Source organism: Nelumbo nucifera, chromosome 2, assembly GCF_055504915.1.
Source record: "Nelumbo nucifera cultivar China Antique chromosome 2, China Antique-T2T, whole genome shotgun sequence".
NCBI lineage: Eukaryota > Viridiplantae > Streptophyta > Magnoliopsida > Proteales > Nelumbonaceae > Nelumbo > Nelumbo nucifera.
The window spans coordinates 21,369,061-21,381,105 of NC_142650.1; the positions used below are offsets into that span (position 1 = coordinate 21,369,061).

At 41.8% G+C, this 12,045-nt stretch overlaps 1 protein-coding gene across 1 annotated transcript; it reads right to left on the minus strand.

Annotated features, from left to right (window-relative positions):
* Positions 1–211: 211 nt before the first annotated feature.
* On the minus strand, positions 212–5,044 carry LOC104595139 (S-adenosyl-L-methionine-dependent methyltransferases superfamily protein). Its single transcript, XM_010255735.3, has 9 exons — positions 4,827–5,044; positions 4,569–4,625; positions 4,291–4,388; positions 4,128–4,197; positions 3,790–3,838; positions 2,136–2,224; positions 1,988–2,035; positions 713–772; positions 212–490 (listed from the first exon to the last, which is right to left on the minus strand). Exons 1-9 carry the CDS (start codon positions 4,884–4,886, stop codon positions 404–406), a joined length of 618 nt encoding a protein of 205 aa, XP_010254037.1. The 5' UTR covers positions 4,887–5,044; the 3' UTR covers positions 212–403.
* Positions 5,045–12,045: the final 7,001 nt, after the last annotated feature.

Here is a 12,045-nt window from a genome sequence, read left to right on the forward strand (position 1 = left end):
TTAATGTTCAACTTGCATTATCATCTAAAGCTACTTTTGGAACCTACTTTCTTAATTTCTCTGCTTCTTTGTTGTAATAATTTTCTGTTTTGGCCATGGTATCTTGATGGAGAAGATTGTTTTTGAAGTTAATGTGTTTTCAAGGGGGTTTTCTCCAATGTGAACTGTTTTTCTTGTTATGAGTTTCCAAAACAATGATATTGCATTTTCATTTTCTTTGTGAAAGACTATGTTGCATTATTTTTCAACTAGGGTATGAAAACATCTAAAGTGTGTGATATTTCCTTCTGCTCTCTTTGTTTTTTATCAAATATACAGACACGGGATTCAAGTCCATTCCACTACTTTGCCTTTGAAGCTGTTCTTTGATGATGCACAATGTCAATGAACCTTCTTGATTCTTCTAGGGAACAAATCGCCACAGATCAACAGCAATATCAACCTCTTTCTTCTTGTGAAATTTGTAAAGTTGAGGTACATCAAACCGAAGCTGAAAAAGGATAAGTAAACCATATGCCAGTAAGATAACTTGACAGGTACATAATAGCTCATGCAAACAAGATCTGCAACTGAACTCTGCTAACTAAGCAATATTCAATCATGAAAGTAAAAGAGTGAAAATGCAGACATTAGCACATTTCTTGTATAAATCACCACAATCCAGAATGTTAAATAGACAAAGGGAACTCAACACAAATATCATTTTCCATACCTCACATAAAACCTCAGCACTTCTAGCATTCAAATCCCGTAAAGCTGTTTTCTTCACATGCTACAACAACAAGAGAATGGGGAACAAATAAAAGAGCTTGTCATCATATTCACAAGAAAAATCCTCTTAAACAAATACACCTGTGGCTACAAACTCCAAACGGATGCTAATTCCATGGTTTGACAACAGATTCACATTTAAGATGAAAAACTTCAGAAAGGAATGTTTTCAAAACCAGACCGGACCAGACGGTCGGACCAGAAAAACCGGGAACCAGTCATCTGACCAGTCCTGTTTTACCCCAGAACCGTCTTTTGGCCAAAAACCGTTGATTTGGTCAGAAAACCGCTGACCCGGGCAGTTGAACCGTTCGAACCGTCCAACGGTTTTTGGCCTTTTTTTATTTTTTTGTCAGAATGGGCCATCCGTTCGGTTCAAACAGTCAGACCATTCGACCCGGGAACTGGACCCCTGAACGGTTCGTTGTCCGGTTCATTTTTTAAAACCTTGTCAGAAAGTATTAAAGGTCCAAATCAGTTTGCATGCGACCAAGATTTTCAAGCTCAGGAACACATAATGTATCCTAATAAGTCAAGGATTTCCAAAATGCGATAGAAAAGAGGATTTTTTATTTTTCTTTTTGATTGTTAAATGCAATAGAGCTTTTCAATCATCATATGAAATTCATGTGACTCAGTGTTTGTATGCGTATTTGCTTGTTTGTACATGTATCAATCTGTATTTGTGGTTATTTTTAGCGTGGTTAGGAAGAAGCTAGGACTGAACCCTCCAATTTTGTGGTTGCAATACAGAACAATGGAGCCACAGACTTTATCCTAATTCAAAGTAGACCATTAACCCCCCCACAACAGCAAATAACAGAGTTTTTTTTTTAATCCTTGACAACCTAGGAGATATCAGTAATGTAAAAGAGAACCCAATTATCAACAACTAACAGTAGGGATCAATCAGCTTGCTACTATCAACAAATAGAAAGCTGACAATCCCTTGTCCAAGCAATAGAGTTCTTCAACCGCATCTAGAGGCAATATACTAGTACACCTGAAAAGCAGGAATGAAACCTAATGAATGACTAGTGAATCCACCCCATATATGGATCAACAACAACATGTCAAAATAGAAATATGTCTAGAGACCAGCCAACCATACAAATGCAGTGTCTATATCACATTCTAATGTAGTTATGTCCTAAACAAAAATATGCATGCATCTTGAACAAGTAATCATCACAACTTAAAAAGGAAATAACTTTACATCTCTTGTTGTGGTTTTGTGCAAGGAATAGACAGCTTGAGAGGCAACCTGGCACAACAATTGATTTAAAATGACAAAATTAATCAGGAACCACTGTAGATAGAAGGCATTTAAGTAAAAAACATAAACAAAATACTCTGATCTTTACTTTCAAAGCAGTGGATAGAAAATCAATGTCAGCCCCCTTTTTCCGAGTTCCAAATGGAGGATTCATTACAACAGTGTCAACTATTTGGCCTACATTTAGAAAAAATGAGAAATTAGATGAAGGAACAATTCATGAACTTGAATGTTAAAGAAGCACATAAAAAATGACATGCTGTGAATACAGAATATTAATCTCACGAACAACTAAATCACTAAATCACTAAATCACTACAAAACATTAAAACATTATTCTTTAACTTCTCCCTCAGGAACAAGCTGGTGGCCACTATGAGGTGTATAAAGCATAAAGAAGGTTCAAGGATTGGCTAGTGAAAACTAAAGGGCATTACAAGGGTACAGTCGTACAAAGGCATTTCAAGCAAGAAAGTTTAAGATAATAGAATCTGATGCAGCATAGCCTCTCAAAGTGAAAGATTTATTGCCTCCATGAGTAAAGAAGCTCGCTAAGTTATCATTAGTAGTTTCCTTCACAGAAATGGTTCTCCTGAAAAGTTGAAACCTGATTTCCATAGTTCCAGCGTCTGTTGGATTCTTCCTGTAGCACTCCAGTTTGTATGTATTAGGGAACGAAAACACGAGGATCTGAAAAGCGATTGGCAAAAGGAGAAAACAGAGCACTCAAGGCACACACAAAGATTTACATGGTTCATCTTATAGCCTACATCCACGAGTGCCAAAGAAGAAGAAATCCACTATATAACAGTAGTGGAGATTACTATTGTAGTTTTCACAGCTTCTCACCAAGAAACCCTCCTCCATACAACTGAAACACCCTCTCATTTTCGTTCTTCAAGCTTAGGTACATACTTGCTCTCTCTTTTTGTTCTTCAAGATACAAGATGGCTTGCTGTGTAAGATACAATAAAATACCTATGAGAACCAAACCCTAACAAGGTTCATATAGGGTCTGATCCAATATTAATGCAGGTCTGTACCACGGGGGTTCCGCTTTGCCTTTGGGTTTTCTCAACATAATTCGGGACAGGCCAAGAAGAGAGTTGCAAACCAAAATTCAAGGCACCAAACTCAACAGTATGGGTAGAAACTATCCATGAAGACTGATAGGGTGCATATCATGGGACACAAATATATCCTTATTCTTGCAGCAAAAATAAAAAAAGCCCTTATTCATTTTCATGAGATTCTTTTAGCATAATACCACTTAAATCGAAAGCCCATCTCTTCTTCAAAAAGTATAACAAATCGCTAATTCGCTATTTGTCCATGGGTTTTAACATCTGACACAGGAATGTATTTCAAACATCAGGCAGTCCAAGGCTGCAGGGTAAGTCATTTTCCAATGTCTGTATTAACCAATGCATTTGTAGAACAGATAATATCAAGGTGAAAATTCTCGATTGGTTCATAGTGGTGGTCAAATTATACAGAATCTAAAATAAACTAAAATAATATTAGCAGCAAATAGTTTTAGGTTCTTCACCAATATTAATTTACTCCCCAATTAAGAGACTCAAGAGGGACAAAAAATCTTTCCATAAACATTGTTACAGTAGGAAGAAATGTAAGGATGAGAAAAGAGAGAACACCCTTCCCAGTTTGCGCTTTTTTTTGGTATTATATGGTACATGCCCCTCCCAGTATGCATGGAAAATGAGAAATAGACGCAAATTTACCTCTCCACTTCGAATTCCTGATGTCCCACAGAACAAGATCTATGTCCAACTGCCCGCACAATTAATTAACAAAGCAGCAATAGGGTCAGTTCAATATTTCCGTTGGACAAGAAGTCTACAAGCATTTAAGTCCATAGTCAAAGAAATTGGGTTCTCCCAAAGAAAGAAAAGAAAAGCATGAATTATACTATCAGGATCTTTCCCATCATGTAGCTGTTCAATCGACGCATTCATCTTCAACCATAGAAATAAAAGGCCAACGAAATATATTTTTCTTGGCGTGATTGTAGACAACCTACTGCAATAAAACTGGAAGTTGGAAGCAGAAATGGAACTACCTCAAGATCTTCTGCATTAAGTGAGGCAAGCTCAAGAGATTGAGAATCGATATCAACTCCTACGACGTACCTGTCAGCAAATTCAACCAAATTAACTCTGCACCTAATCGTGGTAAAAGAAACATAAAGCATGCCGAGGGAAAGAGGAAGAAATATTACTTACTCTGCCCCCAAAAGAGCACCTGCAATACCTAAAGTACCACAGCCACAACCAAAATCTGCTACCACCTTCCCACTTATATCACCAAACGAATTCTCAGCCTGTGTTTTCCAAACTATTAACAGTGTCAGAAACAATGCACCACAAGGACAAAATCCAATTACAGTGAATGGAATGATTAAGTTGACATCTCACAGTCTAAATTCAGAAATCAATCATCAAGTAAAGAAAAGGAAGAGCATGATACAATCAAAAAGGGGAAGATACTATCAAAGGAATACCATGTACAACATCCGAGATGCAATGTGGGGTCTTGTTGGGTATTGCTCCAGTTCCACCTAAAGACACCAAGCATTAGCTTCTTATCATTTACTTCAAATTCTTCCAACCCACCAAAGAAAACTACTTAAGATCATTTTGGGGCAATAAATAGAACTCATTCCAAGTAGAAACTCGCTTAATGAATTTGAACTCTGTGCATCTGGGTGTCTGAGTCTCAGAGAGGGGGAACAGAGAAAGAGAGAGATGAAAGTTGAAACCTTTGGATTGGAGAACTGCTGAAGATCTCCGAGAAGACCTTCTAATTGCTTGAGCTTCATCTTCGTAGGATTACAATTTTTCAAATCAGTGTAAAAGGGAAAAAGTGGAAGACAGTTTCAAATTTGTAGAACCCTAGCTTTAAGCAGGAATCCGAAAGGATACGACAGGGATATACTCGAATACGGACGGTTCTTAGACGAATCGGGTTGTTGTCGAATCTACATGAACCGGACCGAAAACAAGTACATGAACCATGGTCATACACATAAACATAGTTTTATTTTGGCTTCCCCGGCTAGGCAGACTGGCAGACTAGGCTGCATCGTGTCAATCAAAATATCGAGTTCAAATCAGCCCTCTACAGTATATTCCCACCGTGTATTGGGAACATCTCCCGATGATGATATTATCATTTTTAATATATAATCGGGAGATATTCTCAATAGACAGTGGGAATGTGCTGTGAGACTTGTGAGGGGCTGATCTGATTTCCAAAATATCAGCCACAGCTATATAACACATTTTAAGAAAAAGATATATTGTCCAATCATCAATAAACTAGGCTTTGATTTTTTTTTCTAAATTTATTTTTTTAATGTTTTAATTAGTTAATTACATTTAAAGATTAAAATATTTGAATAACTGTCAATTATAAGTATTAATTTTTTATGATATGGTATTAAGTTTTCGAGTAGAAGCAAGAAAGTGGAGTTTACATCGGCGCCCTACAGGCTACACAGCACATCCAACTGTATATTGGAAATACTTCCCAATGACAAAGTATAAGAGATGTTTCCATGCAAATGCATGCTAAGATGTGTACCTGGTCTCAAGAAAGTGGATTAAGTTCTCAAGACCTTATATTGGTATAAACATGAAACAACCTCTGATTTTTTTACCTATTAAATGGGTTTTTTCTACTCCAATTAAATTGAAATACATAAGGCAATGATATAGCACTAATGTGGCACTGAATAATGGATACCAGTGGTGAAAATGTTTCTTGGAGCATTGGTATCAAATAGAAAAAGTTGTTGCTCCAAAAAACATCCTACTTGACAACAACGATTTCAAACAAAAATAAAGGCACCATTTTCTAAAAAAGCAGTGGTTCCAACCACTCATTCTCAGCTGAATTATTCATTTAATGGTTATTGAATGGATGTTTAAAAAAATGTATAATAGACTGGTTAGGATTGGAAAAAAATGAGAATATGATCAATCTATAAGGATAATGCATGCAAAAATGTCTTGGTAGAAGATATGATTTCTTGGAAATAAGGTTTATACGTAACTGAACAAGAAATTTCTTTACCTATCCAATTTCTAACGAATCAAGATACCCATTCGTTCCAGTATAAATAGTCACACTCCCTCCCCCCCCCCCCCCCAAATAAAAAAAACAAAAGTGTAAGGTGCACATGTGGCCCACAGTTCATACCACAAAGAGTCTCCAGTTATTCGGGTTTCATCTCATGCCTCCTGATGGTGTGAGATCTAGATATTCCTAGTTGGAAGACGATCCGAACTCCAGTTGCGCGGCAAGCTAGACCAAGCTGAAAAATAGTAGATCAGAGAACCCGGGGTGACTAACCCAGCGAGGATCCAGGGCTCCTCGTCCCAGGTTGGTTCCACTCTGACTGGGGCTGGCGCCACACTGGTTGATGCTCCCATCGTGTGAGCGAACTCGGTTAACTCCAAACGTGCACTCTGCTACGAAATCTGCCAAGACATGGGCTTTGACTGCAGGTCGAGCCTCATACCGGATATCGCATTCGCTCAGCTCGATGGACCACTTCGTTAATCTTCCAGACACCTCAGGCTTGAGCAGAATCTGCCTCAGGGGTTTGTTGGTAAGAACAACGATAGTATGGGCCTGGAAGTACGAGCGAAGTTTTTGGGCTGCTATGATCAGTGCGTATGCTATTTTCTCAATCTCCGGATATCTAGTTTTTGCATCCTACAAAATTTTACTAACATAGTAGATGGATTGTTGAACCCGATCTACTTCTTTAATCAGTACCGAACTAACCACTTCATCGCTCGTAGAGAGGTATAGTTTTAACACGTCCCCTTCTTCGGATCAAGTAAAAATTGGGGCAGTGATTAAGTACCTTTTCACCTTGTCAAAAGCAAACTAGCAATCTTCAGTCCATTTGAAGTTCTTACTCTTTTTTATAGCTTTAAAAAAGGGTGGGCACCGATCTGCCGGTTTAGACATGAAGCGGCTCAGGGTGCCGATCCGGCCAGTCAGCCTCTGGACCTCTTTTATTTTTTCGGGGTAGTCTTATATCTAGGATCACTTTTATTTTGTCTAGGTTGGCCTCGATGCCACATCGGTTGACTATATAACCTAGGAATTTACCCGAAGCGATTCCGAAGACGCATTTATTCGGATTTAACTTCATGTCATATCTTCGTAAAATTTGAAAAATATCTTTTAAATCATTCAACAAAGAATTTGAAAACTAGGTCTTCACGACCATGTCATCAACATTACATTCTACTTTATTGCCGATCAATGGATCAAAAATTTTATTTACAAGGCACTGGAATGTTTCCCCAGCATTTTTCAATCCGAAGGGCATGACCTTGTAACAATATAACCCGAGCTCAGTTATGAAAGCGGTCTTGTCTTTGTCAGCGGGATCCATCCTAATCTGGTTGTAACCGGAATAAGCATCTAGGAAGCTCAATAACGCATGCCCTGAGGTCACGTCCACTAGGCGGTCGATCTTGGGCAACGGGAAGCAGTCTTTTAAGCAGGCGCTTTTCAGGTCGGTGTAGTCGACGCACATGCGCCATTTTCCATTGGCCTTTTTCACCAGAACCAGGTTGACCACCCAGCTCGGGTAATGGACTTCCCTCATGAAGTCTGCTGCGAGGAGCTTTTGACCTCTTCATTGAGTACCCTCCAACGTTCTGGGGGGAGGTTGCATTTCTTTTGTCTTACTAGCCTGACTAAAGGGTCGATATTATTAAGTTTGTGAGTTATAATTTTTGGATCAATCCCGGGCATCTCTGTCGCGGACCAAGCAAAAATATCTAAATTTTCAAGTAAGAAACTTACTAGCTAGGTTCGAAGTGGTTCGCTGATCGAGACACCGATCTGAAGAGTTTTAGCTGGTTCGATAGAAAAGACTGGTATGTGGACCGTTTCTTCTTTCGGGGTCGCTCGCTCATCGGTATACTCCATCGATTGCTCGAGCTTGATATCCTCTACTAGTTTTTCTTTTCCTTTTAAGGCAGCCACGTAGCACTTGCGGGATTTGAGCTGGTCACCTCTCACAATTCCCACTCCGTAATCAGTTGGGAATTTCATCGCTAAGTAGTAAATGGACACTATCGCACATAAAACATGCGTGATAAGTTGACCTACTATTGCATTGTAGGGGGAGGGAGTCGTGACTACCAGGAACGTGGGCTCAAATCGCACAATGTTTGGCCACGTGCCGACTTCCACGGTACTCTGATTCGGCCAAGAGGCCTGACCTCCTCGCCGTTGAACCCTATCAAAGGCGTATCTACCAGTTTCATGTCGCTCTATTGTAACTGTAATTTGTCAAAGATCTCCTTGAAGAGTATGTCTGCTGAGCTGTTTGAGTCCACCAAGATGTGTTTTACCTCGAAGTTGTTGATCCTTAGCTTCACTACTAAAGGATCGGTTCTTTGAGTTGAGGTCGCTTTGGCGGGGTTTTCACCTTCGTTCTCCAATTCGCGGACCGAGGTCCTCCCAGCTGCCAATGTACATCTGACAATGATGGACCCGCCGGTGATCAATCACCCCGCGGACTGGTCTTTCCTCTAGCAACTGTCACGATAGTTGTTCATTCTGCCTGCTGACCTTGGGGCCATTCCTCCTCTGATCCCCCCCTGTTGATCTGCTTGCCCCCTTTCTTCTCGCAATATGTAATTCTTCATGTACCTGCGGCAGATAAGTTCCTCAATCTCATCGCAGAGATTCCTGCAATTCTCCGTGGTGTGTCCATGATCTCGGTGGAAATGGCAATAGAAATTCGAGTTTCTTGTTGTCGGGTCTCCCCTTAACTTGGGAGGCTATTTGACAAAGGAGGAATCCTTAATAACCATTAAGATCTCTCCTCGCTTAGCGTTCAAAGGCGTATAGCTCGTTCTCTCCACGGGTGGGGTCCTGGAGCGCTGACCTGGCTTGTGGGTGCGTGAGGGGGACCGACTTCTTGACTTGCTTCTTCCCCTGCTCGGGAACTTTCTTTTCTACCCACCATTGCTCGTCCCTTCATTCTCTATCTTCCTCTTCTCCGGCGGTGGATTGTCAATCTTTTGGTTGATCTCCTCCTCAGTACCGATGAACTGATCTGCCAATTTGAGGAACTCGGAGATATCTTTTGGTTTGTTAGCTACCACATGCCACTTGAACTCTTTATGGGTGATTCCTTTCTTTGTCGCAGTGAGTCACACCGCTGGATCGAGGTCTAGTATCTGCAAGCAAGTATCGTTGAAGCGCTTTATATAGCTTCTGATTGGTTCTCCTTCCCTTTGAACCACGTTCAGAAGGCTTTCTTGCGACTTCGGGCACTTCTTGCCGGTAATGAAGTGCGCAGTAAATAGGTTGGCAAATTGTAACCAGCTTTTGATGGAGCTCGGCGTGAGGTTCCGATACCAAGTTCGGACCACCCCCCCTAAACGTAGTGGAGAAGGCCACACACATGCAGGACTTGTCAGCCAGCTAGGTGCATTTGAGACTGGAAGGAATCCACATGATCGTTGAGGTCAAATGACCCGTCATACTTGTCTAACAGGGGTACCTTGAAATCTTTCGGCATCGGAGTTGCTAGGAGCTCGGGAGACAGAGGAGATATCCGACAAAGTAATGGAGGTGCAGTCTTCGTTGCCACCGAGCTCACTTCTTCCTTTTCTTTGGCTTGCTCTACCTGCTGGCTTGGCTTCGTTGGCGAACTGTTTCTGGCCGAGGAGCGGCGTGTCTTGTCGTTTCTACTTCTTCGCCGGCTCAACGTTTGTACTACTGATTTCAATCTAATTTGGTATTTCAGCATCACTACGGACATTATCGCGAGGTGGATCTTGACTCCTTCTTGTTGGGTTCTCTTAGGGTTCGCACCGTCTATCGCGAGGGACGGAGGGGTCCTGCCTCGAGTTCGCACCTCGAACTCTGGGCTGGTTGTTATCTCCTCGCGAGCCATTACTATACTGTTGATTTCAATCTGATCTGGTATTTCGGCATCACTACGGACATTACCGCGAGGTGGATCCTGACTCCTTGTTGGGTTCTCTTGGGGTTCACACCGTCTATCGCGAGGGACGGAGGGGTCCTGCCTCGAGTTTGCACCTCGAACTTTGGGCTGGTTGTTATCTCCTCGCGAGCCGTTATTTTCCTGCTGGGAGTGTCGAGTCGGATTGCTCCTGTTGAGCTGACAATCCCCATGCCTGTTTCTAAAATTTCCTTGCAGGACTTGAGGAGTGTACTGACCGTTTCTCCTCCCACAGGGCGAAACCTAACCCCAGGGAGGAACCGGCACATGCGAGGTCCCCTCACCCCGATGGGGGGATCGGTTGACGTTCTGGCTGGTTCCAGGCCGATTCGGGTTCTGGCCCTGACGCAACCCTGGGTGCCAGGGTGGAATTGGCTGCTGGTTCGACTGCAGTGGTGGGAACTACTGCTGGTACAGATTGTACTGCTGATATTGCTGGAACTGTTGGACCTGATGCATCTAGATCTGTATCGTCCAGACGCACTGAACAAGGTCATGGAATTGGGAGTGCCCGATTCCAAGAGGGACCACAGATGGCTCGGAGAAAGTCGCGCCCCCTGGGGGAAGCGGGATGCTCACTTGCATAGTGCCGTGTGGTACGGGCAGTGACGGGACTCCTGAAACTGTAAGAGGAATAGTAAACTGGCCAATGCATACCGTAGGACCTTGGGGGAAGGTTGGTTGTTGATCTTGCCCCCCTGTGACATTCATCTCAATGCTTTTTTCGGTGTTGCTAGAAGAATCCATTGGAATAAATTGAAAAATAAAACTGCAGCTAAAGTTGGGATGACCTTTCGATTGATTCCAACAGATGGTTCCAATTGATGGTGCGCAATCTAGATACTCCTAGCTGGAAAATGATCTGAACTCCAGTTGCGCGGCGTGCTGGACCAAGCTGCAAAATAGTAGATCAGAGAACCCGGGGTGGCTAACCCGGCGAGGTCACTCCGATGTTTAAGTCAGTACTATACTATAGATGCGAACTGAATACTTGAGTGCTTGAATGCTAGTGAGTAAATAATCACACGTACCTTTGCCTTGGGGTTTCATGTCCTTATATAATGGAGTAGTCGTGGGCCTTACGAAAGAGCTCTGAGATCTCCGGGCCATGCGGATAAGATCTGTTCCATTTTTTAAGGAGAGCAATGTGGCGATAAGGTTTATCATTTACCTCCGATTCAAGCGGAGTTAGGATGAGTCTCGTCGTGATCCCAAGAAATTCAGAGTCCGTCAGGGTGGCCTTTGGAGTCGATTACGTGGCGTTTCAACTCTTTAGCTCCGAACTGGTACTTTGGTTCTTTAGTCCCAAACTGGATTGGATGTCGAGGTGTCTCTACGCTGAGGTGGTTTTTGGGCTGAGGTGGCTGAATACCCGAGCTTCGAATATTGTGAGCTGGGTTCGTTTGGCTGAGTTGTCACCCCTTGAGCAGGTCGCGCCTACGTGTCCCCTTCTTACTAGGTCGTGCCAAATCACCCTTCATCACCTCCCATTTCGGAGGGAGTGCCAAGCATCCTCATAATTAGTTTATACATATACTCTATATGTGTCTAAACAAAGACTCTATGTACAGACTCCATTTCTAGGGACTACTTATATAAGGAGAGGTAGAAAAAAGGAAAGGAAACCAAGGTAAATTCAACAAGAATATGTTTTCTATGTTTTTGTGTTAAGGAAAATTTTCTAATTTAAAATGCAATAATTTTTAGTATTCAAACATTCAAAACGTATCAATTCAATATTTGTCGTTAACTAGCCTGTTAACCAATTGTTAAGTGCCATTTGAAAAGACACAAGTGCACTTCGAGTGTTATCTAATTCTCTTTATCAACCATCCAAATATTGATAAAAAAAAATGAACAGTCCCAAACCCTTGCATCTTCTATTCAAGAAAGTTGGGGTCACCAGAATGCCCACGTGACCCCAACTTTCTTAAATAGAAGAGACAAGGATTCGAGAGTGTTCATTTTT

Excerpts from the sequence above, each read along its gene's own strand:
- LOC104595139 (XM_010255735.3), bottom strand. The coding sequence starts at position 4,886 with ATGAAGCTCAAGCAATTAGAAGGTCTTCTCGGAGATCTTCAGCAGTTC. Across the intron at positions 4,626-4,826 it reads AGCAGTTCTCCAATCCAAAG|GTGGAACTGGAGCAATACCC; the intron begins GTTTCAACTTTC and ends TGGTGTCTTTAG. Across the intron at positions 2,036-2,135 it reads TTCTATCCACTGCTTTGAAA|GTTGCCTCTCAAGCTGTCTA; the intron begins GTAAAGATCAGA and ends TTGTTGTGCCAG.